Genomic DNA, 13,928 nt, shown 5'->3' with positions numbered 1-13,928 from the left:
CAGAGGAAGAACAGACATGTCCAGGGGAAAAATACAACCATCCCATGGAAATTAACAGAACAGAATGGGCTTGGAAATCCTAGTTTTTGAAGCTTGTCTCCGACAAGGGATTTCTGTAACACAACAAACCCTAAAAACTTAAAACTGCAGAAGCTCTTCTTGCTCTGTAGTGGAGAGGAGTCACTTGGAGCAGGGCTTGGCTGGCTGAGCTCTCATCTTGGGCCCTTGGACACATGCCATGACTCAGTTTCCCTGTGTAGAACAGAAAAGTTTCTCTTGATGGCCTTCATAAAGCTTATTTGAAATATTTTGGTGAAAAGGGCCGTAGCGACTAGGTGCTGCTGGTGTGTTCATGGCAGAATCAGCGTGATCTGAAGTCAGAGGGACCCTTGTACAGAACCTGAACCAGTTTGATTGCCTAAGCCCTGTTTTTATGAATACCCCGAGGCTGAATTTAACTGCTGTTGGTCAGCATGGTGTCCGGGGCAGTGCAGAGGTGCTCGCGCTCCCTGGGGCACCCCGGGGCAATGCCATGTGTGAGACTGGTTTGAGGCCCATCCCCTGCTGCCTCCATTCAGCCCCTGGTGCTGAGAGTGGGGCAAGAATGGGGACAAACGGGCCGCTCACCCTCCCAGCATTGCAACACACACAGGGCCGGCTTTATGCTCTTGACAGCTCTGTATCACCTCTGTAACACTCACAAGCGAAGTGAACGGGTTTTTCCCACATTATTTTTGCTGCACAGTGAAATACACAAGGATTTCCCATCTGCCACACGAAGGAATGAACAAGGAACGATATGAGTATTTCCCTGCTGTTAATGAAACCTCTAAAGTTCTCCTTCCTGCTAGTTTTTGGGCTGTGAAAGATTTTCCAGCAAGCCGATAAGAACAAAAAAAAAATGAAACAAACCAAAACAACACCCATAGCAGCGCTGATTCTCGCTTTAATGCTTTATGTTTTTTTAGTGACCGGTCGAAGCCGCCCCTGAGAGCGGGTGGGGTGTGGGGCCGGGCGGGCGCCCTCAGGGGCGGGGCGGCCGCGGCGGCGCGGACTCCATGTCCCGGCATGCCGCGGGGCGCGGCGCATGCGCGCCGGGCCGGGCTTGAGTGGCAAGTTGTTTGTTCCAGCGAGCACCAGCTGCTCGGCACTCCGGGCTCCGCTGCTCCGCTCCGCGCCCCGCCGGCCTCCCCGCCGCTCCAACTTTTGCACCCTCTGCTCCCTCATCCCCTGCTCCTGCCCCCGGAGCTGGGAAGGGACAGACGGAAGCGGGGAGGAGAAAAAGAAAAAAAAAAAAAAAAAAAGAAAAAGAAGGCACCGACAATAACAGCCCCCCTCCCCCTCCCCATTCAAAAACACAACATAAACCCCAGGGATAGATGAACTACAAATGAGAAAGAGGAAAAGATGGAACTGCACATCCTAGAGCACAGGCTCAGAGTGGCCAGCATAGCCAAGGAGAGCATCCAGTTGTTTACCTATGGATTAATCAAACTTGCTTTCCTGTCCTCTAAGACGAGGTAGGTGCTGGGGATGGGGCAGCGGGGGAGGGGGGTGTCCTCCTTGCGAGGGGACAGAGTTGGGGGCGTATCCCCCTTGCTGCGAGGGGACTGGGTGCTGGCAGGGCACCCTCCTTCTCTCCGAGGGGCTGGAGTGGGGGGCATCTGCCTTGCAAGTGAGCAGGGCAACCTCCTTGGAAAGGGGGTGGGTTGATGGGTGCTCTCCTCCTTGGGGGGGAAAAAAAATAAAGCAGGGTCCTGGGATGGAGGACACCCCTCCTTGCGAGGGGACAGCGTTGGGGTGGGGGTCACCCTCCTTCCTGCCAAGGGGCAGGGTGCTGGGGTGGGTGATGGCACCCTCCTTGCCAGGAGTCAGGCTGCTGGGTGAGGGGTGCACCCTCCTCGCCAGAGGGCAGGGATTTTGGGGGGGTGATGAGAACACCTGCGTCTTCCCTACGCACACCCCCCATCCCAGGACTGGGAGATGGTGCTGAGGATCAGCGCTGGAGTTCAGGGTGTCCCCGTGCAGCTTTAGGGCAGCCCCTGTGCGCCTCCTGCTCGCTGCCCGGCCGATGAATGGGAGCAGGTGGGGGCCGGGGGGCCCGGCCGGGCCGGCCGCAGCCTCGGGGCGCCCGCCGGACAACAAAGGCAACAACAGCAGCCCCAGGAGGAGTGGTGGTGGTGGGTTTTTTCCTCTCTGGCTCTCTCTGTTTTTGTTGGGTTTGGGGTTTTTTTTGTCCCCCCCCCTCCCGGATTGTTGTTCCTTGCAGCGCTTACAAAAAGAGCGGGTCCTCCGCAGGCGGGTTTGTTTAAAAGGTGCTTTTCCAGCGCTGCCAAACTGGGGGAGGACGAGGGGCCGTGCATGCCCCGCACTTAAATATTGTGCTGTTAAGTGGTTTGGATTGTGATAGCTTTCAGGAAAAAGAAGAACATAGTGGAAGGCACTGAAGGCACTGTGAGAATTATTTTTTTTTATTTAGGGGGAGGAAGGAAAATACTGTGGCCAGTTTATTGGATGTACGTAAGGTGCTAGGCCTTTTGCACAAAACAACTTGAATTGCAATTGCAGATTCTTCTGTCTTCACTTAGTTTGTTGACTTCACGCTATTCAGAAAGAGGAATGGGAATGTAAATAGCACAATTCAAACTCTTCTTGTTTTTCCTGCCTGATAATTAGTATTTCAGTTTTCTCCCAACATTTATTCTTGTATTAAGGTGGGAAATTTTCTTTGGCAGTAAGAAAATAATGAATAGATATTTAAGAAATAGAAAGCAAATTAATTTGTTTTATTTCAAACTGTAATTCAATGCTCTCTGTTTAAATGCTTACAGATGAATGGACCCATTTGTGGTGTAATTTGATTACAGCCCTTTATCTCAAACTTCATGCCTTGAAATTTCACTCTGATTTCGGGCTTGTCCTATTTGGCTTTCCACTAACATTGTTTGCAGTGTAAAGTATATCAGCACCTTGTTTACTGCTGTCCCTGAATACTCCATAGGGCATTAAAGGGTCCTCAGTCTTAAGCTTCTATTTTTATGTGTTGTTTCATTGTAATTGAAAGTTGCTGCTGATTTTTTGAAGGTCTTGTTACTTCCTCTCCCATGCTTAAAATGTCACTTTTACTGTCAACAATGAAGTCTTTAATCTGTCAGTCTTAACGCATAGACTGGAGTTTCTTGGGGCTTTTACTATTTGTTTGGGATTTTTTAATTATTTTTTTATTTTTATTTTTTAAACTTCAGGGATGGTCCTGTTGTCTTTTTGTTTCTCATTACATTTCACATTTTCAATGTTAGAGAGCTGTGAAAGGGTCAGGGCAGTAAGATAACCCCTTTGGGGTTTGATACCTTGTCCAGCATTTGGATGCAGCACCTGACGGTTTTGTATTGCCTCTCTGTATTGCTGTGTTGTCTTTTGACATATATACCCTGAATATCAGTCTTTCCTTACCTTCCATGGACTCTCACTGATCAGGAACAACAGATGTTTGTGGAATGATTTGTTGGCATGGGAAACTTCTCTTTATTTCCCTTTTGTTAATTTTGTTATTTTTTGCAGACAGTAGACATGCAGGGAAAGCTTGTTTGTGTCATTCTTGAGACAACTGACAGCACTGAAACGCTTTCTCCTGAGTGTTTTTGCATGCCCTGTGGCAATCAAGGTCCCTGCCCCACGGATCTTCTCTGATCAACATCAGGTGTATAAGAAAGATGAGGGTCTCTGGGAGATGTAACTCTATAGATTTATGACCCCACTGTTTCTCTTTCCTCCTCCTTAAAAAAGTGAATATGCTCAAAAGTCAACAACTTTTTATAGGTGTGCAAGACCAATCTCCTGTCCCACACACCCCATGTGCAAAGAACCCCTCAGGGGAGTGAAAGAGGGAGGTGGTCCACATCCCTGCTAATCTTTTCTAAAGAGATAGCAAAGATACCAGTCACTACATCGCATACATTTTTCCCAGTGAGACTTTAAACAGAGTTTTACTCATGCTGCAAGGCTGCCAGTAAGAAATAATGATTTGTAGGATAGATGTGATCCAAAGGGGTGACAATGACATCATCAGTATTCTAATGTTAGTCATGCAAGAAACTAGGGTTTTTACATAGCCTCCTGTGAGAAGTGATTTGGAGGGTCTCTTTCATGTTGTCATACATCAGGGAAAAGGGCTGGAACAGGTTTTTTTTTTCATCTTGCACATTTTTCTTAATCCTCTTGGGAAGGAAAAGTAACAAATCTCCCTTTTTACTTGGCCTTTTGCCATGCTCTCACACTCTTGCCCTTGTTCATGACACAAGTGTTTTAATTTAGCTTCTGTTACAATAGCAATATTTTCTGGTACAGAGAACAACAGTTTTGGGACTATTCTGATGGCCAGAAGCAAGACAGCAGCTAACATGGTGAAGAGGTGAGACCAGCCGAGAATGCAATAGTGGGCTGAACTGAGCTAAAAGAAAAATACTCTTAATCATAACTTTAAGTTAGGCATGAGGTATTTTGTGCAAAGTTGCATTAAGAGAGGTCATCTAGGAATAAATAATAGTGGAACTGCTAAGCAGTTACACAGAGGACTGTGCTCTTGGTGTTCTGCTTTTGTCAGTGCAGGCCTACTGATTTCAGCAGGCTCTGCCAGGCACCCCAGTGGAGGAGTGATCCATATTTTCTTTAGTGGCGTGCTGAAGATTTGCATGTGTCTAATGTTTTTGCTGTTGCTGCCATCACCATTCTGGTGGGTTTTTTGGTTTTGTTGATTAGGGCATGGTGCTAATAGCACCAGGGTTGGGGATTCAGCCCTCATACTAGGCACTCACCTAGGAGTTGGACTTGATACTTTGTGAGGCCCTTCCAGCTCACCATATTGCATCTCTGTGTCTGGCTTGAATGTTCCTTGGTGTCAAGGATTCTCACCTATTCAGAAGTTGTGCAGTGTGTTTATGCATGTAAATATTACAATTGTGTGTGGCTTCACCATTGCATTATTTTTCTTTTGTATGTGCCTCTGTAAATGCTAGTTCTCTGGAGCAGAGAGCTGTGCTCATCTAAAAACTCCTGCCCTCATCTCCCTGTGTGCTGCAAAATGAGCAGCTTCCCTCACACCGAAGTTAAGTGTCTCTACTTCCTTGGTTAAACTGTCTCATGCTGCTGGGAGAGGTGCCACAAGTAACCTGCTTGAGGACTTGATACAAATACTGTTCTGCTACATTCCAGTCTTGATTTTTTTTTTTTACCCCCCCTAATTGCAAAATACTTTATAACTGCATCCAACAAGGAAAAGTTCTGGATTCTGCGCCTGGGTTGGGGCAGCCCTGGGTGTGGGTCCAGCCTGGGGAAGGAGATGCTGGGAAGCAGCAGCACACAAAGGGACCTGGGGCTCCTGGCTGGTGGCCAGCGGGATCCGAGCCAGCAGCGCCCTGGAGCCAGCAGGGCCATCCCTGTCCTGGGGCTGCAGGCCCAGAATTGCCAGCGGGGCCAGGGAGGGATTGTCCTGCTCTGCTCTGGGGGCCTCACCTCGAGTGTGGTGCGCAGCTTTGGGCACCGCAGGGGGAGAAGATCCTGAACCGCCAGAGAGAGCGCCCAGGAGGCCACGAGGGCAGTGAAGGCCGTGAGGGGAAGCCGTGTGAGGAGCTGCTGAGGGCGCTGGGCCTGGCCAGCTGCAGAAGAGGAGACTGAGGGGACTCATTGCAGTCTGCAGCTCCCTGTGAGGGGAACAGGAGGGGCAGACACCGATCCCTGCTTGGTGTGGCAGTGACGGCACCTGAGGGAATGGCCTGAAGCTGTGTCGGGGGGTTAAGGTTGGATGTTAGAAGCAGGTTCTTCCCCCAGAGGGTGGCTGGGCACTGAACAGGCTCCCCAGGGCAGTGGTCACAGCACCAAGGCTGACAGAGCTCCAGGAGTGTTTGGCCAACACTCAGGTACATGGTGTGACTCTTAGGGATGGTGCTGTGCTGGGCCAGGAGTTGGACTCAATGATCCTTGTGGGTCCCTTCCAACTCAGCAAATTCTGTGATTCCTTTTAGTGCGTAGGAGTAAGATCTGAATGGAGGACAGTTTGGGATAATGCATGCATTGAGCCACCAGTGCATGCTGTACATAATAGGAAGGTGAACCTACCCTTGTCTTTGGAGAGTATATAAAAATATGTGAGAATAAAGTGGGGTCAGGGTTCTTCCAAGCACCGGGTCTGTGTCATGTAGTTAGCCCGATTTCTGGGTAATGCTTCAGTATACCCCTGAACATCTGGAGTCAATGCTAACAAATTATCTTTCCTGTCTCTTCCAGTACCTAATATGAAGATTTGGTGGTAAGCAGTGAAGTGGTTGAGGGATAAAGGTATTATTTAAATTGTAAAGCTATTAAATTATAAACAGAATAATGTTGAGCAGTTATTTTGCTCACTGGGCTGGGTGTTTAAATGACCTAATTGTAGGTCATGTATCTAGCGTCACAAATTTTTAAATCGCTGAGGGTTTTTGATACTTTTTGTTTTGAGATGATCATTATTTCTCAATGCTGAAGAGAAGGAAAAATTTCTGCATATGTAAAGGATGAGACCTTAGTCACCTGAAATGTTTCAATGCAGCCATTCCAAAGGCATCTGTCACTCTGGGTTCTTTTTCAAGATGCTCCAGTTTATGTATATTGGTGACTTGACCCAGAATTACAGACAATTTGCAGGCTTACAGGTTTGGCAGTACACACAGATGGCTGTCCATGTGAATGGGATGCTTCCTAGACAAGCTAGATGGGATGTAGTGATCCCACTACAATGGGATGCTTGAAGGCAGAAGGTATTCTTAGTGTGGAGAGGTCCTTAAAAATATTAATTCCAATAAAAATGTAGCAAGAAGTGAATGGGGATAAAATGTGCAGAATAAGTTGGATTTTGTTTGGGTTTTGAGCAAAAAATAAAACTAGGTTTGTTGTCTTTAAGTTTGTGGTGGTATTTTTGGTAATCTGTCCATTTTGCTTAGTAATAATTGACACCTCTACTTATGAACAGTGTGCTGTTGCTATTAATATAAATGTTTCTCATTCCCTGATCACTTGTTTACTGTATAGGTGTCCTGAAATTGGAGATACTGTAATAAAAGGTCTATTTTGGATTTCAGAATATAATAGGACAAACAAGTGCTTAAAATGTATCCACGCATCATCTGAGGACATTGAGATCAGCAGTCTGTTTCCTTTGGTATGAACTCAGACAAACACATGTTGTTTATGGCCTTATATGAGAAACAGATCGGCCTGCAGCACTGGGTGATTAACTGTCAAAGGCAAGTTACTCCTATCATTGAAACATTTTTGGTTTTTTTTGTTTTTTTGGTCTCTCGTGGCTCCTGCCATCCTGTGCATCCTAGGAAGACCACTGAGTAAAGGCTTTTGCCAGTTATGAGATCGTATCTACTCATCTAAAACGTGTTGCTCATATTTCCTTTTGTTGTGGAAAAAACTCCCAAATGCCTTGAATATTTTATTTTCTGGGCATGTGGATATGTGTGTGATATCTGAGGTGTGGGGACTTCTTTTTCAGTGTGATTTGGTGACCATCTGTTACAGAAGGAGTGAGTGCTGATGTCCAGACACCACAGGAGGCTGCAGTGATGGGAAGCCTCATGGCTGAAGCTGCCTGCCTGCCCTTCCCCAGAGCACTCTGCTGCCCTGTTTGTGTCACCATGGGCATGTACAGTGCTGAACTTGCTGGTGGATGTTCAGGTCGAGTAGAGCTAGTGAGAATCAGCTAACTGAGTAGGTGGAGACAACAGAATTTACTTGTTTGGGATAAGGAAGTATATAAGCTCTTTAATTGTGGATGTCATCAGTTTGTGTTCAAGGCTGCTGGGTGTTTCAGCTGCTGCTGGGCTATGAGAGCATTCTGCAGTGTTTTAACATGTAAAACCTTGGAAGGAACAGGATTCCTTCCTGGTGGTCTCTTACTGTTTATCTACAAATGTTATTTTTTCCCTTTATTTTCTGCTTCTGGCACATGGCTTACCAGTGGGGCACTGCCTGATTTTCTCTTTCTTTGCCCAGCAGTTCTGTCACGCAGTCAGTCCTCAACCTACCATGTGGTCCCATCAGGCTGAGGCTGATGCCAAGTCAGAAACTGACAGGAATGCTTAGAAACTAAATGAGATTCAAAAGGTGGAATTGAAGTACTGGATCAAACCCAGAGTGTAATGCCGGGCAGCACTGTGTGCTGGAGTAATGTTGATTTAGATATTGTTCTTTCAAAATAAATAGATATTTGCCTGTGGTTTGTAGTGGGATAGTTGTTTATTCTTATTTCCCATGTTTTGGTTCATTGGGAAAGCTGTCACATAGATGAGATGCATCACCTGTGGATAAGGTACAACATCAGTTATGTAAAAAAAAAAATAAATAAATGGTGCCCCACTCATGTTGAGCTGAGAAATAGAAAAGAGGAAAAAATACTCCTCTTTTGCCATGTAACTCATTAAAGATCCCCTCAGATAGATGGGTTTTTTTATTACTTTGAGGAGAAAGTCAGTATTTAAATTAAAAATCTGACTTTTATCAGCTAGATGGCTCTTCCTGCAAGCTGGTACTGGTGTACTTCAGCAGTAGAGCCAGTGTTATGGGAAAGTATGAATACTGTGCATATGTCATCTAGAAGTAGCAGCTGAATTGTTCATTAACACAATAGTTTGAATCCACAGTCTACACCTCTACTGAATTATAGCTTAAATTATAATAAATAACTTAAATCTCTATTTGATAGCTGAATTCTTTGACAATGCCTTGGTCATTCTCTATAAACATGTCTTTCTGTTGATTTTTTTTTAATTCTGTTTAGCCCACCTCCTCATTTATCCAACACACATCTTCTTAGTCATCCTGCATGTTAGAGTTTTGATATATTTGGATAAAGGCTCCAATTTCTTTTCTCACTAGAAGCAGTATGGATTTGTTCTTTTGTTTGCTGCCAACTCAAGACTAAACTCCAGCTCTGATCTGATGGTAACTGAAGGCTGGTGAAGGAAGAATTGTCCAGCACGAATGTGAGGAAATAGCTTCGTTCATTATAGTTCAGAATCAGTGGAGTAAAGTCTCTGAGCTGCTGTTAGCATTTCAAAGTAAAAAGATCTCTTCTCTGCACCCTCAACTCAGCTGAGTTTTGTGTAGATAAGATATATTTGTTAAGAAAGAAAACAACAAAATATTCTATTATGGCACAAAAGAAATGAAGACTGATTAAGCCAGTTCCATGATTATACAAGGCCTTGTTACTCCCAGGTGTACTACACAAAGTTTTACTCTGCTGATCATTGACGTAGAGAATCTGATCTCATTTTTGTGGTCTGATGTCTAATAAACATGATGTACTGGTTGTTAATGTTTTATTTTCACATCCAGAGAAATGCAGTGAATGCCTAAACTTTCTCACCAACCAGAACAACCTTACTTTGGTCTGTTAAGTGTGGCTTACTAGAGATTAAAATAAAAAGCCTACTTCTGATCTCTAGCCTGCTTTAGGAAGCTCCCAGCAGTAATACCAGAGATACTAGATCTCCCAGCAGATACCAGAGCTGCTGTTAGGCACAGAGTTGGCATGTGGAAGAGAGAAGTGGCAAGTTTGCTTGGTGGCAGAAAACCATTCACTCTTCCTTTAGGGACCTCTGAGGTACGCTTTTGTGGGGATGCCTGGGTAGACAAAGTGATTTTTTCAAAATTTTGTGGTCCAGCTATTGTTTGGTACTGTGATGGAATAAATGTTTTTAAGATACTTGTGCTACTTATTGGCCAGTAATTGTAGAGAGATGTAGGCTGTTATTGACGGTAAGCTGTCCTTGACCCAAATTTTTTCAATACAAATTGTTTATAAAGTAGGAACCAAATCCTCTCAGGAGTGTGAATGTATGTTTCACTGAGATGTAACTGTGAAGGAGAAGTTCATCTTCTTTTCCTGTGAAGTATTAGTGTTCTTATTATAGAGGATACTAGAGATGGCATAAGGTGTGCCTATTTAAGAGTAAAATGCAACCTTTAAGTCTTGTGCAAAGTATTCAAATAGATTAACTTTAAAAGTTGATACTGGGGGAATTTCTGAACCTGAGAGGGGAACATTTACAAGTTTCAACATGGGTGGAACAGTTAAAAATGTATGTGTGACTCTCCCTGACTTTTTCTGTTCAGACTTTTTAAGAATGTTGCATGAAGAGAATCTGAGTAATGATATGCACTGGTTTTAGCAATATCTGAATATTTATCTTAGTTCTATGGTTAAAAGATCGGTATTCAGCCCTTTCTTATGCCATGCATGTTTTTACAGGGTGAGTTGGTTGAAGTTGATAAGTCTTAGACCTTGACTGAAATGGCCCATGTTAATCTTGCTTAACATTTGTAGCTTTTATTTCTTGTCCTAAAGAAAGATTGACTTTTTTCCCTTGATAACCTCTAAGGCACTCACTTGCAAATAAATGTATTCTTGGCAGGAAGAAAAAAACGTAGCTCTTAATACTGAGAAGGATATACTCTGCATGCATCTAAGCAACTGTATACATTTACATAGATTTACTCAGTCTTTATTTTTGTGCTTTTTTGAAAATGATGGATGATTTATCATGATTAGTCTTTCAGTTGTGATCTTTTTCAATCTGCTTTTGGGTGGAAATCGGAGTTTGTAACATGGAAAGCAAACATTTTCATTTGCTCTTTTTAAACTACTCCGCAGTATTAAATGTGCGAAGTATTTAGGAAAAAAAAATCTCAGCTTATTTTGTGTTTATAACTAAGCAGTGTAACATGACCTGTGCTAAACAAATGAAGCCAGTGGTGACTTGAGACTGTGCTTGGCAGGACATTGGAGCTGGGAGGTCTCAGCCTTCCACACCTACTTCTTATTTGCAGACTGGAAGAAGAAAACTTAAGTTTACTTGCCTTTTCAGTTCCTAATTTGTTTCCCAACCTGGAATTAACTAGTGATCATTTTGAACTAAACTGAGTAATTTGAAATGAGGGAAATGTTCACCCATCTTGTGGAAGATAATATGCTGTCAAAATCTGGTGTATTGGATAAGTGGACTGGTTACAGTGGCTTTGTCAGTGACTTCTCCTCAGCTGACGTGTTTAATTTACTTTGGAGTTTGGAGCAGCAAACATATTTTGATAAGTGTTTAAATTATCTCACACCTAAGATAATATTGTCTCTGCAAAAATTTTTTGATTTCAGGTATCTTTATATCAGATGAGCTAATGTTAAAATAAAATTGTGCTCTTAATTGTTCTCATATTCAAACTACTTGGTTGCAGAAGGGTGGTGTTTCACTTTCACTGCTGTGGGGATAGATTTCAGGTAATTTATGATGTACTGAGATGATGTGTTTTGAGTTGCATGTTATTACCCATTTGGCATTTTTGTAAACTAGGCAGAGTTCTGTTGTGTGTATTTGGTTTGCATCTGCTGAGCCAGCGAGGTGTGAAACCACACCCTTGTGGCTCGGTCTCTCTTGAGCTTCCTGCAGGTGAGTCTAGTTAGTGGGTGGTTTTCTGCTGTGAGTGGTGGGACTATGGGCTTTGCAATGGTTCCATCTTACGAATTAAGTGGTCACAAATTGACATAGATTATGTTTGTTAAGAGATTTTTCTTCGGGTGAAGTGCCAGCAATGTAGAGTGGTTATAGCCATTTTTTGCAAACAAAATCAATGCTTCATTATAGAAAATAAAATGGATGAAGTTACCTGCATTGCAGACAAGGTACAGATGTGCAGAACGACTGGAATCCTAAGGAACAGAGCATCATTTTTAACACAAATTCTGTTTTTCAGTGATTGTTTTCTTGTCAGTATGCCTGGCATACAGTGTAACTACATTTTGATGACTGCCAGAAACTAATGTGCTACATCAGTTCGATGTTAGCCAAACACAGAAAAGTAAGCAAGAATTTGGTTTGACCAGAGCAGGCTTTATGGTTTAATGGGGAGAAGGATGAAGGGAGATGATAAAGGCCAGAGCCGGCCTTGGGAATGAGCATGGATGGCTCATGACTGCCCAGGAGCCTCATGTGGGACTGAGGGTTAATGCAACAGTGGAGCCTCAAGCTTTTTGTGCAGTTTTCAGTCCAAGCCTGGTACATTGTCACAAACTTAGAAAATAGCAAATCTTCACAGAATGGGTGAGGTCAGGATCTCTGAAGATCAGGTAGCCCAACCCCCCAGCTCAAGGCAAAGGCTGCTCAAGCAGCTTGCTCAGGATTTTGTCCATTGGGATCTTGTGCTTAAAGCCATGCATGGAGCTTTGCTCTCTGCTGGGCTAACATGTTGTTGACCTCGTTGACATTGTAATGCTTTGCTCCATTTGGCATTACTTTGACACAGCATTATAATGTGTGATTTGATGTCTCATCTCAGCACAACAAAGTGTTTTTTAAACTTAAAAGTGAAACTGTGCAGCCTCCTGGTTATGGAGAGAACTGTTGGTATGAATGAGACTGTTTGCTGCAGTAGTTCGTTAGTCCTTTGTGCTGCTTTGTGAGCATTTCAGGTGAGAGTGCTTATTGCCTTTAAACTCTGAAAAACTAACTGCAACAAAGTAGGTGCCAAAAAATTCTATAGCTTGGTAAGAGCAAAGCTTGCCTTGGGAAAGGACATGTACTGGCTTCTGTGCTGGTGCAGACAACTTAATTACAATTTGTAATAATATTGAATAGATGCACAAGGCTAATGAAGCTACTTCTACCCAAACCCTCTACATAGAAGTTTCATTTGTGTCCTTGACCTGAGTAAGGGAAAGTATTAGAATGACATGAAGTCCAGATGTGACTTAGTTTGACTTTAAGTGCAGTATTGTGTGCTGCATGCCCTGCAGTAAATGTGGTGCTTTGGTTATTATGCAGTTTCTGAAATTCCACTGTGAGAGCGGTCATGTGGTGGAGCCTCACTATAGGGAAGTGTTTTCTCTGTACTCTCCCTATTGCTATCAAGTTACTCCAAGCATTTCTGAGTGGTTCTTACAATTCCTGTACATACAGTCATGCTGTTGGCTTTAAGCCTTATCACATTACCCATCCCAGTGCTGTATTCCAGGGACTACTGAGGTTTGATCCCAGGACAAGTGCTCTGTGTCTGTGTGTAGGGAAAGCCTCATGTCTGAGGAAGGGTAAGTTTATAAGGCAAGAGGTTGCCTGAAATCACTGAGCTATCCCCTGGTAGCTCTTATGCTGTGACAAGCCAGAAATACTTCTTGTTTGCACAGGAGTGTGAAATCAGGCCAGAATGATTAATGTAGATGTAAATTTATGTGCTCTGTACCCATTTGAATGGCTTTGTTCATTCAGATGGTGTTTGAATTGTAATTTTAGGCAATGATTTAAATATGAAATAGTCCCGAAACAATATAGTTGCCTATTGGCTTTTAATGATCTTGTGAAGCAGTGTATTTTGAATGGATATCTCATATAAAGGTGATAACGACCTAACAATTGGTGGCAGGAAAAAAAAAAAAAAAAAAGAACTAAGCCAGAAATGCTAAATAATATGTGCATGTGTAAGTTATATGTTTCATGTAGAGTTTGTGTCCAAGATGTCCATGAGCATATGTTTGAAATTAATTTTCTTCTATGTTTACAGAAGCATTGAGGCTTAAAACTGGTACATGATTGGCTGTTAATCCATTTTTTATAGCCTTCCATGGCAAGTTACTGCTGTTTATCTCTTTTTGAGATTTCTTACTACCATAACCATGTGCTTTTCTTAGAGATGAGTGGATGGCCACACTATGTAAAATCTGTCATAAAGGATTTACCTTTAGGAGCAGCCTCTGTTGGCTGGATAACTTTGGATGTACTTGGAACATCATGGCAAAGCAGTTGATGAAATTCCTGTCTCTGATTCAACAGTTTCCATCTCCAGTGTTTTGGAAGTTGCTGTTAACTTGTGTGTGTTCCAAGTTCAGGAGAGAAAAAAAA

At 43.4% G+C, this 13,928-nt stretch overlaps 1 protein-coding gene across 2 annotated transcripts in view; it reads left to right on the top strand.

Annotated features, from left to right (window-relative positions):
* Positions 1-1,312: 1,312 nt before the first annotated feature.
* The window catches only part of CASTOR2 (cytosolic arginine sensor for mTORC1 subunit 2), a 129,123-nt gene continuing 116,507 nt past the window's right edge, over positions 1,313-13,928 (top strand). The window contains exon 1 of one of the 2 annotated variants that reach the window (XM_038158437.1): positions 1,313-1,520. In XM_038158437.1, coding sequence (XP_038014365.1) covers positions 1,408-1,520 — 113 coding nt within the window. In that variant the 5' untranslated portion in view covers positions 1,313-1,407. The remainder of the gene's footprint in view (positions 1,521-13,928) is intronic. The other variant, XM_038158439.1, reaches the window with a different exon arrangement.

Source organism: Motacilla alba, chromosome 19, assembly GCF_015832195.1.
Source record: "Motacilla alba alba isolate MOTALB_02 chromosome 19, Motacilla_alba_V1.0_pri, whole genome shotgun sequence".
Taxonomy (NCBI): domain Eukaryota; kingdom Metazoa; phylum Chordata; class Aves; order Passeriformes; family Motacillidae; genus Motacilla; species Motacilla alba.
Note: the sequence above shows the minus strand (reverse complement) of the source record. Positions and strands in the feature narration are given on the sequence as shown.